Source organism: Aplosporella prunicola (assembly GCF_010093885.1).
Source record: "Aplosporella prunicola CBS 121167 unplaced genomic scaffold K452scaffold_13, whole genome shotgun sequence".
Classification (NCBI taxonomy): Eukaryota; Fungi; Ascomycota; class Dothideomycetes; order Botryosphaeriales; family Aplosporellaceae; genus Aplosporella; species Aplosporella prunicola.
In genome coordinates, this window is record NW_022983541.1 from 124,287 (window position 1) to 136,968 (window position 12,682).

Genomic DNA, 12,682 nt, shown 5'->3' on the forward strand with positions numbered 1-12,682 from the left:
TTCCTCCGCAGCCAGAAGACCTATTCACATACCAGTCCAAGCAACTCTTTGAGCCAACAACACAACAAGCAACAGCAACTTCATGCTCACCGATCTTTCCAGTCAATTCCGAACAGAATGGTTTTTGCAACTATTGCCGGGATAGAGCCCTCGACGATGATAAACAAGGAGGATACGTGCGGCCACCGGAATATACGGGAAAAAGTTTGGAATTTTCGAAGTCGCATTTACGTTTAAATTACGAAAGCCGTCCCTTTTCCTGGGTTAAAAAGACGGCAAAAAGTGGATGCCGTCTCTGCCAGTTGATAGTACGCTCATTTGAGAAGTATTGTGAACTAAATTCGAATCGTGTAAACCGATTTGAGATTGTAGCGGTGACAGGAATGAGCTATCGCTGGGTAGACGGCCTTCAAAGCCTTGATGTCGATTTTCATTATACGCAGCAGCAAAATGGGGTGCGAAGACGCACAATGGCGTTTCCAATCACAGCGCATTGCGGTAAGACTTGGAAAGACTCTCCTTGGCTTGGGTTCAAAGCTAAACAAAACCACAGGTTCCAGCACCAGCTGGTTAAGAATTCAGAAGAGACCACGCTTTGAACGTCTTCTTGCGGAAGACGGTGAACGTCTTTCACAAGATGTTGACAATATGCTGAGGGACATGGTCCAGATTTGCACTAAAAATTGTGACTGGAAGACAAAGCCTACGGTATTACCTAAAAGACTTCTTGATCTTAAAGGAACCAAAAATGGAGCCGAAGTTTGCCTAATTGAGGTCGAAAAATCCTATCATGTGAAGACGGAATGGAAATACGCAACACTAAGCTATTGCTGGGGGTGTGCAGACAAACATCTGATCAAAACCACGAAAGCGAATCTTGGCAAAATGACCGCAGGAATATCTGTTAAGAGACTACCACGGAGCTATCAAGATGCCATCATTGTTTGCCGCACCCTTGACATACCATTTCTTTGGATTGATGCTCTCTGCATTATTCAAGACGACGAAGAGGAGTGGGAGTTGGAGGCGCAGAAACTAGCCCGTCTTTACCAGCAAGCGTTGATCACAATCATCCCCTCAGCTGATCAATCTGCCTATGATGGCTTCTTAGAACGTTCTCTTCCTGCACGGCATCCTGTGAAAGTAGATTTTCACTCGGTATTGAATCCTGGAACCAACGAGACCTACTTCATCAATGAACCTGATTTTTCCGGCACACCACTTTTCTATCAGGACACTGCCAAAACCAAATGGGGAAACCGGGGTTGGACGTTTAATGAGCGACTCTTCTCTACCAGAAGACTCTATTTCGGGGCGGAAACCATTCACTGGAGTTGCAGAGGATTCTACATGTCCGAGGTCGATAACAAATGTCAAGCACCGGAAGAATACAGTCTAAAGTCTTTGACTTGGGAGCCCAACCTCAAAGAGTCCAGCCTCAAAAAACACGGCATCGAGGCCGGGGAGAACATCTACTTTTTCTGGTGCAGCCAGTTCCTCGAATATTCGTGCCGGCAGTTTACGTATTGGAACGACAGGCTGCCCGCGATATCCGCGTTAGCAAGCTTCATGGCCAATATCACCGGAGACAAGTGGCTGGCCGGCATATGGGAGTCGGACTTGCACATCGAGCTACTTTGGAGCGCGACGAGATTCCGTGGCCCTGTTTTGCTACCTGCATCTTCCGAGTATATCGCACCGTCATGGAGCTGGCTCGCTCGCGCCCAAAATGCGGAAATCAGCCATATCAGCATCCAGCAAAACCTCTCGTTCATTACTGTGCTGGACACATGTATTAAACCCGATGGTGTAAACCCTTTTGGCCGGGTTCGGGATGGTTACATCACGTTGGAAGGAATAGTCTGCGCTCTGTCCGCGGAGAATCTCCACAGCGTGTCGGACGAGAGGAACCCTATCTACCAGGAGATCAGATGGGAAGGCCGCTACGTGGGCGACTGCGCCTTTGACATAAACATGTTTGATGACGACGAAGAAGAAGGAGATGAAGGTGCCGATAAAAGTCTCCTGAATGCTGAAACATTCGTGTTGCTCCCAATCAGAAATGGTCTCTGCCTTAAAAGAACAATATCCCGGGCTGCTTTGGAAAGGATCACCGAGAACCAAGTGCAGTCTACCTTATCAGGCCTCATTCTGGTTCCTAGTGGCAGGATTGACAACACGTTCTGTCGTGCTGGGATCTTCGAATCGCCGCCGATTGATAGTGGAGGGCCTGTTTTCTTTGAGCGCTGGGCTAAGCAAACGATTACAATCATTTAGCGTTTAGTCCATTTTTGGTCTTTGAGACCTCTCCTAATTTTCCCCAAAGTTTGTTGAATACCAACGCTCTTCCCTAGATGTTTTTGTTTATATATGTCTATATTTAATTTATTTTTTCCTGGTTTTGTTTCCCCCAAAACACCCGTAACTTCGTAAGTCTACAAACGACAAAACTGAAACACAAGCCCGAAACGAAATTATTTAAGACATGTATTACTATACGAAATGCTTTCCTAGGTGAACAGTATAACTTTTCACATGGAATAATACTCTAAGCGATGTTCCTCCGTATTTCAACTATTCTGCTGCCTGAAGAGCGTTAAACACCATAGAGTACCGAGCCTCTTAGACACCTACACATCTATTGCGGTTATGCCAACCGCCGAAGCCGCGCTAGTACAGTCACTAGCTATTTTTGGGCCGCTGGTAAAGATAAGGCGCTACGGGGCTTGCAGTTTTGATCCAGCTGCGAGATTTAGAGAGATAGAGTAAGGGACAGGGGACTTATCTAGATGCATGAGCTTTAAGGATGTAGTTGTCTAACTTTCATCCGTAGTTTAAAGAGTTTAGTTGACAAGCAGTAAGGAATATCTGTCTTGTGGCCTTCCAAGAATTAATGTTAGGCACGACAAAATGTATCATCAAACACTTAGGTTATACTCATTAAAATTCAAACTATCTATCACATACGACCACAGGTCATAGAATACTGGGCATCCCGTCCGCTCTGCCATACATAAGCTATGAACCGGCTGATCAGTAGTTAGGTGGGTGACCACTAGCGAATCCCAGCTGTTGTATGTTTTTGCTCTTTATTTTTGCTCCTTTGCTTTCCCGCCGTTTTTTCCTGCTCACAAACTCCCAAAGGCACCAGTTCTGTTTTTCCTAGGGCCTCATCTCTTCCTTCCGGCCCTTTAAGTTCGCCTTCCGCCCCCTCACACCCTCCCTCCACCACCACACCCCCGCAAACACAACCTCCGGCCCCACTCCCACAGCCCCGATCCCAGCGCCCACGCCCACAGCCGCAAAAACCGCTTCTCGTCGTCGCCCACCCGCTCCGCCGCAGCTCGTACACGCTGTACAGGTACCAGAGCACCGTCGCAGTGTTGTAGATACCGAAGCCTGACGGGTCTGCTGCCAGTGAATGCGCGAAAGTCGGTTCTTTTGGGAAGAGGAAGTGCGCGATTGTTGCGAGCGTGAATATTGCTGCGTATGCGCGCCGTAAGGGGGCGATGTCCGCGTTTGTGTAGACGGCTAAGGGGTCGGGCTTTTTGCCTCGCTCGAGGAGGTACGAGATGGTGCAGGTGAGTGTGGCGATGAGGATGGGGATCAGACGGTTGAAGGCGAGGAGGGCGGTTGTAGTGGGATTTTTCACGTATGTAAAGGCCGGGAAGAGGGCGATGGTGTAGGCGAGCATGGTGGTGGGGAGGATGGCGCGGGCGACGGAGACGGGGATCGGGCGCCCTGAGGCGCGCGTGTAGAGCGGTTGGTGCGTCGTGTATGTGCTTAGGAGGTAGTAGATTGAAGTTGGGAGGGCGGGGGAAAGGATATAGGCGGGGAGAGTGAAGAGGGGGGGGGCTGCATTTGTGGTTAGCTAGTTGATATGACTTGTTTGATGGTGTGGAGCTTACAAAGAGATAGGGCCAGCCACATTAGCAGCGCGGTAGGCCTCGATCGTCCAGATCAGGATCGAAGGAAGAAGAGCCGTATGCCTATACACCTCCGTCGCATCCGTAGACAAATTTCCCAAACCTGCCAGTAACCCCCTTTCTACACCACCCATCTCCGTCCTCGCAACAACCACCAGCCTCGCAAACACAACCCCCGCAACTGACGCACTCACTTCCTTCCACTGCAACGGCCTCGCAGGCAATTCATCCAAGTAAGGCTCAAACCGCGGCCTCTTCGGCACAAGCAGCATAGGCAAGCTGGCGCCGCCGACGAACGCGTCTGAGAACTTGCCTAGCGCACCTTCCACGCCGAGCAGGGGCACGTAGAGCCGGGCCATGAGCTTGAGAAGGGGCGTTTCGAGCGCTGAGAGGCTTTGCTCGGCGTGTGCTGCTCTGACGAGGTCCTGGACGCGGGCGAGGCGGAGGGATTGCGTGGTTTGGAATGCAGCGGAGAGGTCGGCGGTCGTGGGAGTAGGATGTTGGGTAAGAGTGGTCATGAGTTGCGTCACAAGTACTGCAGCTGTTTCGATCGCGTTGGCGCCACCTTGGCCGGAGATGGGGTTGAACTGAAAACGAGGATGGTTATTTGGAGGTTACAGTGAATGACGTCTAAAAGGGGAGCTTACCTTGTGTACCGCATCTCCAAGGATGAAGATCCTGTCGTAATGCCATTTCTCCTGCACGAATTCAAGAAGCGCGGTCAGGACTGAGGCGATTTTGTTCTTGTAGAGGTCGCCAAACTTGACGAGGTTAGTGATGGGATCGTCTTTGAACTTTTCCACGAGAGCGTTCTCTTCCTCCTTCGAAAACACGCGGGGGATCTCTTTGCCAAGACCGTGCAGTGTGCGGTCGCACTTGATGAACAGGAACCAGTAGATGCGGCCTTCGGGGCCACCGATGACGACGTGGCTGCGTCCGTGGCCGAGGGCGTTGTAGTTGGCTGCTGTGATGTAGCTCTCTGTTGGGCCGGAGATGCCGAACACGCAGAGGTAGTCGCATTTGATGTCTGGATCGGGTTGTTAGGGTTTCTGTTTCACTGATTTTTAGAGCTTGGGAAGCTGTATGTACCGTCGGCAGGGGACTTTGCAAAGTACCCTGGAGAGAGCTCATTGCCCAGCCGCCACATCTCTTGCCTCACCGCGCTGTGCACGCCGTTTGCGCCCACAAGCATGTCGCCAGAGTAAATAGAATCGTCTTGCGTCGCGACTTCGATACCTTTCTCTAAGGTGTTTACTTTTACGACCTGCTTGTGGAGAAGGACTTTGGATTTGGCGTTAATGTGATTGTAGAAGATCTCTAGGGCCATTTGGCGGTCGACAAACACAGGATCATAGCCATGTCTGCCAATTTTATCATTATTCGTCATGTTGCTTTGGCCTGTTCTCTGGATGCCAATTTACCTCAAAATAAAATGTTCACTGAGCTTATTGACGTGACAAAGAACACCTCCTTCGGGCGTTCTTAGGAGCATATCGCCCATGGGAATAGTGATTTTTGCTCGGAGGTCATCGTAGCATCCGAGTTGGTCCAGAATGCGCGATGCGTTGGGAAACCAGCCAATGCTCGCACCTACCTGCGGTGCGATTTTGGAATGCCCCTCAAGAACCAAAAAGTCGATGCCGAGCTTTTCTAGCATAATCGCTAATACCAACCCCGCTACGCTGCCGCCTGCTATTAGGATCTTGAAGTCGTGAGCCGCCATCCAGTGAATTGAAGGGGGAGTCGTTCTGATGGTATTAAAGGAGGTAAGGAGTACGAAGACCCGCAAAAGAAAACGGAAAAGTTAAAGAGGCAGGGTCCTTATCACCTCATGCAATGGGCAAGATAGTCATCTTACAAAAAAATTCAGCCGTCCAAACTCCAGAGGGTCATTCTACCGGAAGTCCGGGGAGAGTCTTCCCGCGCCGCGTCTTAGGCGTTAAAGGAAACAACCCCGTCCTTGCGCATTTCGTTGCCGGTTCTCGCCGAGGGTTGACTCAGTCGCTTGATTTTCTGATACCCCGCGTTTCACAAGTGCGACGCGGGGTCGTGGAGGCCGTTTTCACCGCACCATTAAACCGCGAACAATACTCTGGTCATGGGTTATGTCAGCCCCGTGAGTGATAAGGATGCCTTAACTGAATGTTTACTCTTGTTTTCACGGTGTAATGCGTGCCTGAGCGCCGTAAAGTCTCTACTGTAAGCGGAATCTCACGTTAGACAATGCCGAAGAGAGTATTTATTCCGCCTTAACGATATATGTACGACTAGCGAAGTTCATCGGTCTTTTGGTTAATGTCATTTTAGCGCTTACCTAAATTTGATAGTCCCTGTTTGAAGCTGTTTTTGATTGGTGCCATGACTGTATTAGCACGGAACTTTCATTGTTGCGAATTGATAGATCAACATGATCCATGATTAAGCTTTATTGTAAGCTGCACTTGTCGGGTTCAATCGTGCTGATGTTCGCAAATAGCGGTTGGTAGAAAACCGCTCCCAACGCTAAAGTCACTACTTTGATTTCCGTTTGGAGCACTTGGATTAAACAGAAATATTAAGTCTAGCGTTGACAAACAGTATAATTCGGTATGTTATTCAGTTTTTTATCTCTGACTTTTCTATGGTTTCATCGTATGGGTACTAGTTCTCTACTTTACACACTAACTTTGCAAACTATGTTCTAAGAAACGCAATTGTTCCCAATATAATGCTGTAGCAAGTACTAGGAGGATCTAACGTGTAGAATTATAATGCTTAATATCGGGAGTTATAAAGTAGCATTCTAAACTTTAGACTTTGAGCGAAAGCCTTACACACGAAAGGAGAAACATACAGTTCAAACTATTATAACAGTTGCAAGACAACCTAAGATACGTATTATGGGATAGTTTTGTTTAAAAATCTCTAGTAAAAGTAAAGACAATAAACGCTACTATGATAATTTAAAAGATATCATTCTGTTATTACTTATAGTGAGGCAGTATTCTGCTAATTCTGACTCTGTCTCTAATCTATTAAATGTAAAGTTTAAAAGCGACTACGGACCTGTATATTCTATTGGAGTAGTACTCCAATAAGCAGTTAAAGAAGAAAAGGTTGAAAGATACTAGAGAGAATATCAGCCTTCAGTGATCGGAGCAAAAACCACTTCTTCCCTTAGACGAGGAGTTATGCTTAACGATGACGACGTCCAGTGTGGCAACCTTGAGCACCAAATACCGGAGAGCGGCACCTTCACCGTACTCTCCTTCGCGGCATGGGGCCTGCACGTCTACCTCCTTGCCGAGCGCCGGTGTGGCTTCACGCCGGGGAAGCCCGGGTGCGCGCTCGTGAATGTGGCGAACTCGCTGCAGTGCGGGAAGCTTCACTTGCCACTGCATCTTATTATGCAGCCTTTGGTGGTGCCGGGAAGCAGTCTTATCTTTCGTATTTCTGCGACCGGCGCACGAGCAGCAGCAGAAATGGGCGGAAAAGAAGGCTTAGATGGGAAAAACAAAGGAGAAAGAATGAGTGGGGGGCAAGAGAGCTTTGTGTGCATCCGTTTGCTAGCCTTGCTTGCTGCATCAATCAATTGTTTGCCATCTCATCGCGATTGCGATTCCGTCATGCGTATGCGACTAGATTAAGAACAATGGACACCCACAGGGGCTTAGTGTGCGGGAGCCATTCAATTCGCTACTGCAGTAAGCGCGTATCTGCTGTGAAATCTCAGCGCAGCAATTTGTGGGTTTGCAGCAGGGGCGGGTCCTTGTGTTAGCGGGGATATGCATGTTTGGCCCGGGTAGTGACGCAAATTCCAGCATCCGAACGGTGGGGCTGGACAAGGATATCGTCGACATTGCGTGTAGTGTTGATAATTCACTGTTGAAACCACCACGGCAAGTGACCCGAGAGAGAAGTAGGTTGTTGAAGTCTCGATCTTCATTTTACTCGATAGACGTGGTTCTTAACTTTTCTGGTTTTTGCGTCTTATCTCATGTCTTTTATGAATCTTGGGGCAGTGGCCTTAGAATTTGCAGATGTTCAATTCCGTATTTTGAAAAATAATTCAAGAAAATGTATGAGATATTTCTGAAAGACACGTTAATATAATGACACGACTCTTTATTATCCCCTTGATAGAAAACTCTTTATACCACGCAAGGGTCTCAAATCACCCCAGAAATTTTATTTTCACGTTAAAGACGGAACGTTTAACAATATGAGGCAACAGTCCTTAAACCATACCCTGTACCTACCATTCTTCAGATTATCCATTTAGACTCGCTTACTCCGATTTCGTTCATTACCCCACCCCACCGTGGGAAAAATTTCCTTGCCTCGCACAAACAACTTCAAACGAAGTCTTGATATTTGATGGCAGACTCTCAAAAGACTTTAGCGCCAGTGTAAGATAGCGTGGCAGGAATAGTGTGTGCTGGCCACCTACCTAAGTGCCGAAGGTTACGGGGGTCCAGCTGTGGCGCGCCGTAAGTGCTATAGACGAGGCAGCTTGGCTGAGTAGCGCAGTCGCGTTGCACCGCTCTGCGGGGCTACGTAAAAAGTCCGAACGGTGGAGCCTGCATATGTGCGTGTTATATGCATGTATATTAGATTTCGGGACAGGTTATCGGGTGCGGGGTTTCCGCGCGGGATTTGCAATTTGCACGATAAAGTCTTGCGCTTGCAGGGGTGTGCGCGCCGTCTTGATAGTTTATGTACATACTACCTAGGCGTGTGAATTGTTTTTGAATTCAAATCTAGAGATGTGGTGTTAGAATCTAAGTTAAAGCAACATCTCTCTTCGTGCATTGAGTATACGACTGGAAGAGACCTCTTTACAAGTGAAGCTTTAAAGCAACTCAAACTTGTAGAGAAGGAACCCAGCAGCTGCCAAGATGGACGACGATCGGTTTGATGGTTCTGTTGAGAACTTTATTTTATTGACGTTAAGCTTTTTTGCTTTCGTTCTTGTAGCCTTTGTCCTCATAGTACCGCCCAAGAGCGATGCGAGCGCCCCTATTAAGCCTAAATCTATCAATATAAAGGGTAAACGTTAAGTCCCGTTAAATGGAATTTCACTGACGTAGAAGTAGAGTGTGAAAACGCTTCCAAAAACAATCCTTGCTCGATGACTTCCGAGTTTCGACATCCTCGACAGAAAATAAAGAACGGCCCTTCTACATGAAGCATTTTCGCCAAGCTTCATAACCTTAGAGAATCCGAAAAGCCTCACACAGGCACGAATTTCACGAGCTACAAAGTATTATTAGGGTCGCTTGGTGAGATATGACGAAAAAGTACGAAGACGGTATACTGACATCCGCATAGCATCATGTCTACCCTTTCTCAAACTTCTCAGCGATATGCACGCTGGTTTTTTAAAAGCATATTGGACTTCGGACCCACAACTTTAATAAAAACCCCTAGTTCTGCATGTTTGGAAACAAGCTATGGCCAAAACTGTTGAGTTCGCTCTTTCAGCGGAATCCTTTTCAGAATTTCTTCGGTTCAAATCTAAATATGAGCCAACAAGTCCTATGGACAAGGACGCAAAACCTGTCCTCTCTAAATTGTTCCCGTTATCCTCTCTTTGGAAAGAGTTTCTTTGGAATTTTCTCGAGGACAGCCAGCGGAAATACATGGGCCATTAACACGCCCCTGCGGACTTACTACGGCTTTGTCGAGATCAACTCCGGCATATCAGACATAGAGAAGATGTAATGAAGCAACTGCATCGACATCGAGTTGGGGCTGAATCATTCAACTGTCGTCTCCAAGAGATTTGCTCGAGATGTGGCTCTTCGATTTTGCCGTTGGCTTACTTCACCTTTCAATGAGACTAGTAAAGAAAACGGAGATGCTTCTTGGGCTAATGACGGCATTTGCAAGCTTGCATGAAGTTGATGCTTTGTCCGCTCTGTTGTCGGAGGCTGGCCGATACCGTAACAGATATCATTGGGAAAAGGCGCCAAGGGCCGGCTTTGTCTGTTGAGAGTTTCATTATCCTTTACTGCCGCGAAGTGGACGGCTGAAAGCTTGTGTTACGATTAATCAAAGCTCCACCAAGTCTTGCATGCTTTTAATTAACCCTCTTTGTTTCGTCTAGTCATATATAACCAAAAGTAATGACTGCGTCTCGCCATTAACAAGACATCACATCCTTTCGTTCAATCTGACGAGTCGAAGAACTATCTCACCTGGAGCCATGGGCCCATGATCTACAGTTTGGGATGCTATGAAACCTTACACATGCACCCGCAATTACGAAGCCACAAAAAGCGCAAGAGTGGGATCTGTGCAGATAGCAGGGATTGCTGCAATGATCAAAAAAATGGAGAGCAGATCGTAGATTAGGATCGGAGCGGGGTGCATATTTAGGCTGATGTGCATGAGACAGAGAATTATTTGCGGAGATGGTTGCACAGCAAATTTGCTTCCGAACGAAGTAAAAAGCAATTTGAAATGTTAACCAGAAATATTTATAACGAATATAATGTAGGTGGCTTGGAACCTCAGCAGCCCGCATATCTAGGCTGCTTATGGTTCCTGTTGAGGCTTGTACACGCTTCATGTAAGGTTTTCTTAAGCATAAACATTCCATAAAACCCATTTCATTTTCACTTCATACCTTGAGATATTTGAGACCAAAGAGTCCGTTTTACGGTAGTATTTGGTGATTCCCCATAGACAGCCACAGAGCCATGCTTCTGACTGACTGAGAGTATGAGAAGTTTAATATTTTACAGTCCAGAAGCAACTCAACTACTTTCTTCCATGTTTCCCAAGGCATCCATTACCTGCACAATGCTCTCTGGTAATGGGCCCCTCTTAACCGCCTCACAGTTTTTATTCAGCTGCTCCAACCTACTTGCGCCAAGAATAATCCCATCTCCTTCCCTCAGCGCCGAATGCCAGCAGATCCATCTCAAGCAAGCTTCAACATTTCCGATACCTTCCCTTTTGAGTGCATCTTGCAAAGCTTTCACTGCAGTGTGCATCTCGTGCCTGTCATATTGGACCCGCAGGTACTGTCCCATGACGTTGCCATCACTGAAGCGAGTGCCTGCGACATCACCAGTGGTGAGGCGCCCGGTGAGAAAGCCGCCTGCAAGAGGACTGAAAAGTTATGTTAAGATGTGTGATGTAGAGTTGAAAGGCTTGCTAAAAATTAGGAGAAGGGAAGCTTACCTAAATGCAACAAACGCAATCCCGTGTCTGCGCAGTATAGGAAGTAAGTCCTTCTCTACGTCGCGACAGAGTACATTGTATTGGCCTTGGTACACAGAAGGCTTGATGAAGCCATGCCGGTCGCAGATGGTGAGGAAATCTTGCAACATCTCGGGACTGAAATTTGAAATCCCGAGCTATACTCATACAAGAGAATGGTTAGTGATTAATCTCGCTGTACATAAAACGGGAGTAAACAAAATGTCTTTTACCTGCTTGAACAGACCACGCCTGAATTGCGCATCTAGCCCACCGGCCTGTTCCTCCAATGGGGTCTGCGGGTCAGGACAGTGACAGTAGAGCACATTGACATTGGCCTAGTGATTTGTTAGCTCATACCCAGAGCAAGGACACGGCTAGAACAAATGTACATCTTCACCAAGTTTCAATCTCTGATAACTCCCATCTAGCGACCTTCCAACGGCCTGGGGCGCCAGACTGCCTGACCCATCGCCAAGTGGGATTATCTTGGTGTCAATGGCAAAACCTTGCTTTGCTGCGCTAACCTCGCCAAGTAGAAGCTCTGACGTTCCTGGGCGAGGTGAGGGGTACCTTGCTGCGGTATCGATTCGATGGATTCCAAGAGTTTGCAGTGTTGAGAGGAGATCAGATACGGCGGAGACAGTGTTGTAGGCATCGCCAATTGATGCGCCACCAAAGATGAGAGTAGGAGGAGAGGAGAGTAGCAGCATATCCTGTTCTCAACATCAGGTATACAAGCTTAATTTCATGGAAAATGGAAAATTCTCTTCATGATCTAACTCAAGCTTTATACCGTCAGTCGAGTAGCATAGAACTTTGATGACAAACTGTCGTAGCAGTAGATCTACAAAGGATCTGCCTACGCGAGCGGAGACCAGGAACACTCCAGAGGATCCTCTTCGCTTCGAGAACAACAACGCCAATCAATGTCTTGATTTCCTCTATCCGCCCCACGTCGCTCCACCTATCGGCTCCAGGGGCTTCGGATCCGGGGCCATGGCTTTCCGTTCGCTTGGTAAGCGACTCAAGGGCCCTGCTTATGCATATTACAAAGAGGTTTATGCATGGTGTCGGCGATTAAATCGGATCGATATTCATCCGCCGCCCGGTGCCTCAAAGCAATATCTTTCGGGTGTTATGGTGGGCTAGCAATCTCATAGCCTCGAAATGTAGGTGGTTGCTTTAAGTAGTTGTTCTGACATACTTATATCGTGTATGCGTGGATATAATATGTCGTGCGGTCGACGGTCGCGGACGAGAAATAGTTTGTCCTGGATGGCAATGTTGTCAAAACCTATTCATGGAGTGCGTATAAGCCGTTAGCCTCATAGAACGCAGAAGGTAGAATCCAGCAGGACCAATTTGCTGTTACCTTCGTAATCATCCTAGGTCTTGTATTCTAATACCTACAAGTGTATACTCCGGCCAGGCCTCCCAGTCACCCGCCCGCTCCCGCCCGGGCCCTTTGGGCGGGCGGGCTGAAGACGGGCGCCTAGGCGGGCGGGCGGGCGGTAGGCGGGCGGGTAGGTCGACTTAAGGTTTAACGTTGATTGGTTAATAGACGA

General features: G+C 47.8%; 4 protein-coding genes across 4 annotated transcripts, besides 1 other annotated feature; 1 reads left to right on the forward strand and 3 right to left on the reverse strand.

Moving 5' to 3' along the window:
• Positions 1 to 378: 378 nt before the first annotated feature.
• K452DRAFT_271189 (uncharacterized protein) lies at positions 379 to 2,277 on the forward strand (the record flags this gene model as incomplete). The annotated part of the gene is made up of 2 exons (XM_033539022.1): positions 379 to 498; positions 554 to 2,277. Exons 1-2 carry the CDS (start codon positions 384 to 386, stop codon positions 2,275 to 2,277), a joined length of 1,839 nt encoding a protein of 612 aa, XP_033397296.1. The 5' UTR covers positions 379 to 383.
• Positions 2,278 to 2,918: 641 nt separating this feature from the next.
• Positions 2,919 to 3,089: a sequence feature (Protein overlapping with rRNA (K452DRAFT_227841, KAF2141585.1) was converted to a misc_feature.).
• On the reverse strand, positions 2,919 to 3,855 carry K452DRAFT_271190 (uncharacterized protein; the record flags this gene model as incomplete). The annotated part of the gene is made up of 1 exon (XM_033539023.1): positions 2,919 to 3,855. A coding segment is annotated over one exon (643 nt), but the record flags the coding sequence as incomplete, so codon positions are not given.
• Positions 3,856 to 3,904: 49 nt separating this feature from the next.
• K452DRAFT_271195 (uncharacterized protein) lies at positions 3,905 to 5,704 on the reverse strand (the record flags this gene model as incomplete). The annotated part of the gene is made up of 4 exons (XM_033539024.1): positions 5,348 to 5,704; positions 5,016 to 5,287; positions 4,574 to 4,953; positions 3,905 to 4,513 (listed from the first exon to the last, which is right to left on the reverse strand). Exons 1-4 carry the CDS (start codon positions 5,647 to 5,649, stop codon positions 3,905 to 3,907), a joined length of 1,563 nt encoding a protein of 520 aa, XP_033397298.1. The 5' UTR covers positions 5,650 to 5,704.
• A 4,808-nt stretch (positions 5,705 to 10,512) lies between these two features.
• Positions 10,513 to 11,968, reverse strand: K452DRAFT_351175 (uncharacterized protein). Its single transcript, XM_033545700.1, has 4 exons — positions 11,507 to 11,968; positions 11,348 to 11,452; positions 11,097 to 11,272; positions 10,513 to 11,024 (listed from the first exon to the last, which is right to left on the reverse strand). Exons 1-4 carry the CDS (start codon positions 11,825 to 11,827, stop codon positions 10,667 to 10,669), a joined length of 960 nt encoding a protein of 319 aa, XP_033397299.1. The 5' UTR covers positions 11,828 to 11,968; the 3' UTR covers positions 10,513 to 10,666.
• Between the last annotated feature and the right edge of the window lie 714 nt (positions 11,969 to 12,682).